Here is a 2,496-nt window from a genome sequence, read left to right as displayed (position 1 = left end):
TGCCCAGGGCTGAGAACAACTTGCTGGCACTGTTGGTGTCTGGGAGGTGGCACAGCTGGCTCAGGGTGACGCTGCCCTGAGTGCCCAGTGGGCTCTGCCCTGGCCTCTCCCAGCTGGACCCTCCCTGTGCATTTCCTTGGTTCTCAGCTTGCCCGTGGTCCTGAGGTTGTTCCCTCCTTCTCTCAGTCAGGCTCACTGGGAGGGGAGTTCAAGCTACACAGTCCAACACTGATCCTGGGATTCCCCTATGGCAGGAGTGTCCCTGGCAATGAGACATTCCCATTGTCCTCTGCCCTGTGGGCTGTGGGCAGTGAAGTCTGTGGGCCTGGGTAAGGAGCTCTTTTTCCTTCAATCAGACCCCGTCATTAGGACACCTGGCTCTTTTCTGAGGTGTCCTTCCAAGCTGGGAGCTGCCCTGGAGAATGCAAATCATCCTCCCAGCACAGCTGTGTTCTCTGAAAGCCCCAGTGGAGAGGGGCAGAGATGCTGTGCCCATGCCAGGAGATGCTGTTGGGTTGGGGAGATGAGCCACGGGTGTCCTTGGCTCCAAGTGGGGTGCTGAGCCCTTGAGACAGGCTGAGACCTTGAGGGGTCTGGGATGGATCCCTCTGCTCTCAACAGTGTCTGGTGGCTTTTCAGACCAAACTGGGAGTGTGATCAATCTCCATCTCAGGAAGGAGAAAATGCAGGTCAAATGGGAACAAGAGAGAAGGACAGACCAGCTCCCCTCACTCTGCACTAAGCCCCAGACAATCCTCCTGCCTGGCAGGACCTGCTCTGTTCTCCCTGAGTGCATCAGACGTGCTGAGGGGTTCTGACACCAGGAACACTCCTCAGGAGAGATGAGGAGAGTCTAAAAAAAACAAAACCCAAACTTCTAAAACTGCCTTCTGCTCTTTTGGTTATTCTGGGAGTGCAGATGCTGACAAGCCCTTTTGCACCGGGAGCAGTTTGATCTGACACAGCTGAACACCAGGACGGGCCCCTGTGCCCAACATGCCCCTGACCCCACTGGTGCAGAGCAGGGCTGAGCCCACAGAGCCAGTGGGCAGAGGGTCTGCTCCTCATGGAAGATGTGGTGAGCCCCAAGCAGGGCTCCAGCCATGGAGCTGAAGGAAAGACTCCTAGAAAAGGAAAACAGGTGGGGGACTGTAGCAGGGAGGGGGATATTGGAAATGGCTTTAGTTTTTCTCAGGAAGTTCTTTGCTAACATATCACTGATATTTCCTCCCTGGATAGTGCCCCACATCTAGAGGCAACAAATGTCCAATGGCAGCTCCATGGCCCAGTTCCTCCTCCTGGCATTGGCAGACAGGCGGGAGCTGCAGCTCCTGCACTTCTGGCTCTTCCTGGCCATCTCCCTGGCTGCCCTCCTGGCCAACGGCCTCATCCTCAGCGCCGTAGCCTGTGACCACCACCTGCACACCCCCATGGGCTTCTTCCTGCTCAACCTCTCCCTCACAGACCTGGGCTGCATCTGCACCACTGTCCCAAAAGCCATGCACAGTTCCCTCTGGAACACCACAACCATCTCCTACATGGGATGTGCTGCACAAGTCTTTTTCTTTCTGTTCTTCATCTCAGCAGAGTTTTATCTCCTCACCATCATGTGCTACGACCGCTACGTTGCCATCTGCAAACCCCTGCACTACGGGACCCTCCTGGGCAGCAGAGCTTGTGCCCACATGGCAGCAGCTGCCTGGGCCACTGGCGTTCTCAATGCTCTGCTGCACACAGCCAATACATTTTCCCTGCCCCTGTGCCAGGGCAATGCCCTGGGCCAGTTCTTCTGTGAAATCCCACACATCCTCAAGCTCTCCTGCTCACACTCCTATGTCAGGGAACTTGGGCTCATTGTGGTTGCTGTCTCTTTATCATTTGGATGTTTTGTTTTCATTGTTTTCTCCTATGTGCAGATCTTCAGGGCTGTGCTGAGGATCCCCTCTCAGCAGGGACGGCACAAAGCCTTTTCCACGTGCCTCCCTCACCTGGCCGTGGTCTCTCTGTTTATCACCACCTCATTCTTTGCCTACCTGAAGCCCCCCTCCATCTCCTCCCCATCCCTGGATCTGGTGGTGTCAGTTCTGTACTCGGTGGTTCCTCCAGCACTGAACCCCCTCATCTACAGCCTGAGGAACCAGGAGCTCAAGGATGCCCTGAGGAAACTCATAACTGGGTGTTTTTCAGAAGTAATAAACTCTCCTTCTTCTGCATGTTATGGACCTCATTAAAGACCAATCCTGTTGTGGACTTCACTAAAGGCCCACCATATCTTCTCTATTTTTTGCTTCTGGTAGGGGTGTTATTTTTGTGAAAAGTTGTTCACACAAAAAAATTGTTACATGTATAAATATCTATATATAAACATATATATATATTTCTATGTACATATAAACACTATTTTCAATTCAGTGTTTGCCTTTCTAGCCAGGCCCAGAGGCTGTACAAATTGGCAATTGTACTCACTGACTGCTTAAACCAAATAAAGAACTGTGC

At 52.9% G+C, this 2,496-nt stretch overlaps 1 protein-coding gene across 1 annotated transcript; it reads left to right on the top strand.

Annotated features, from left to right (window-relative positions):
* Positions 1 to 1,262: 1,262 nt before the first annotated feature.
* On the top strand, positions 1,263 to 2,231 carry LOC113994826 (olfactory receptor 14A16-like). Its single transcript, XM_039389829.1, has one exon. It carries the CDS (start codon positions 1,263 to 1,265, stop codon positions 2,229 to 2,231), a length of 969 nt encoding a protein of 322 aa, XP_039245763.1.
* Positions 2,232 to 2,496: the final 265 nt, after the last annotated feature.

The sequence above is a fragment of the Pipra filicauda genome, unplaced genomic scaffold (assembly GCF_003945595.2).
Source record: "Pipra filicauda isolate LSUMZ 115617 unplaced genomic scaffold, ASM394559v2 scaffold778_size94841_pilon, whole genome shotgun sequence".
Lineage (NCBI taxonomy): Eukaryota > Metazoa > Chordata > Aves > Passeriformes > Pipridae > Pipra > Pipra filicauda.
The sequence above is the reverse complement of the archived record's forward strand: the minus strand, read 5'-3'. Positions and strand labels throughout refer to the sequence as shown.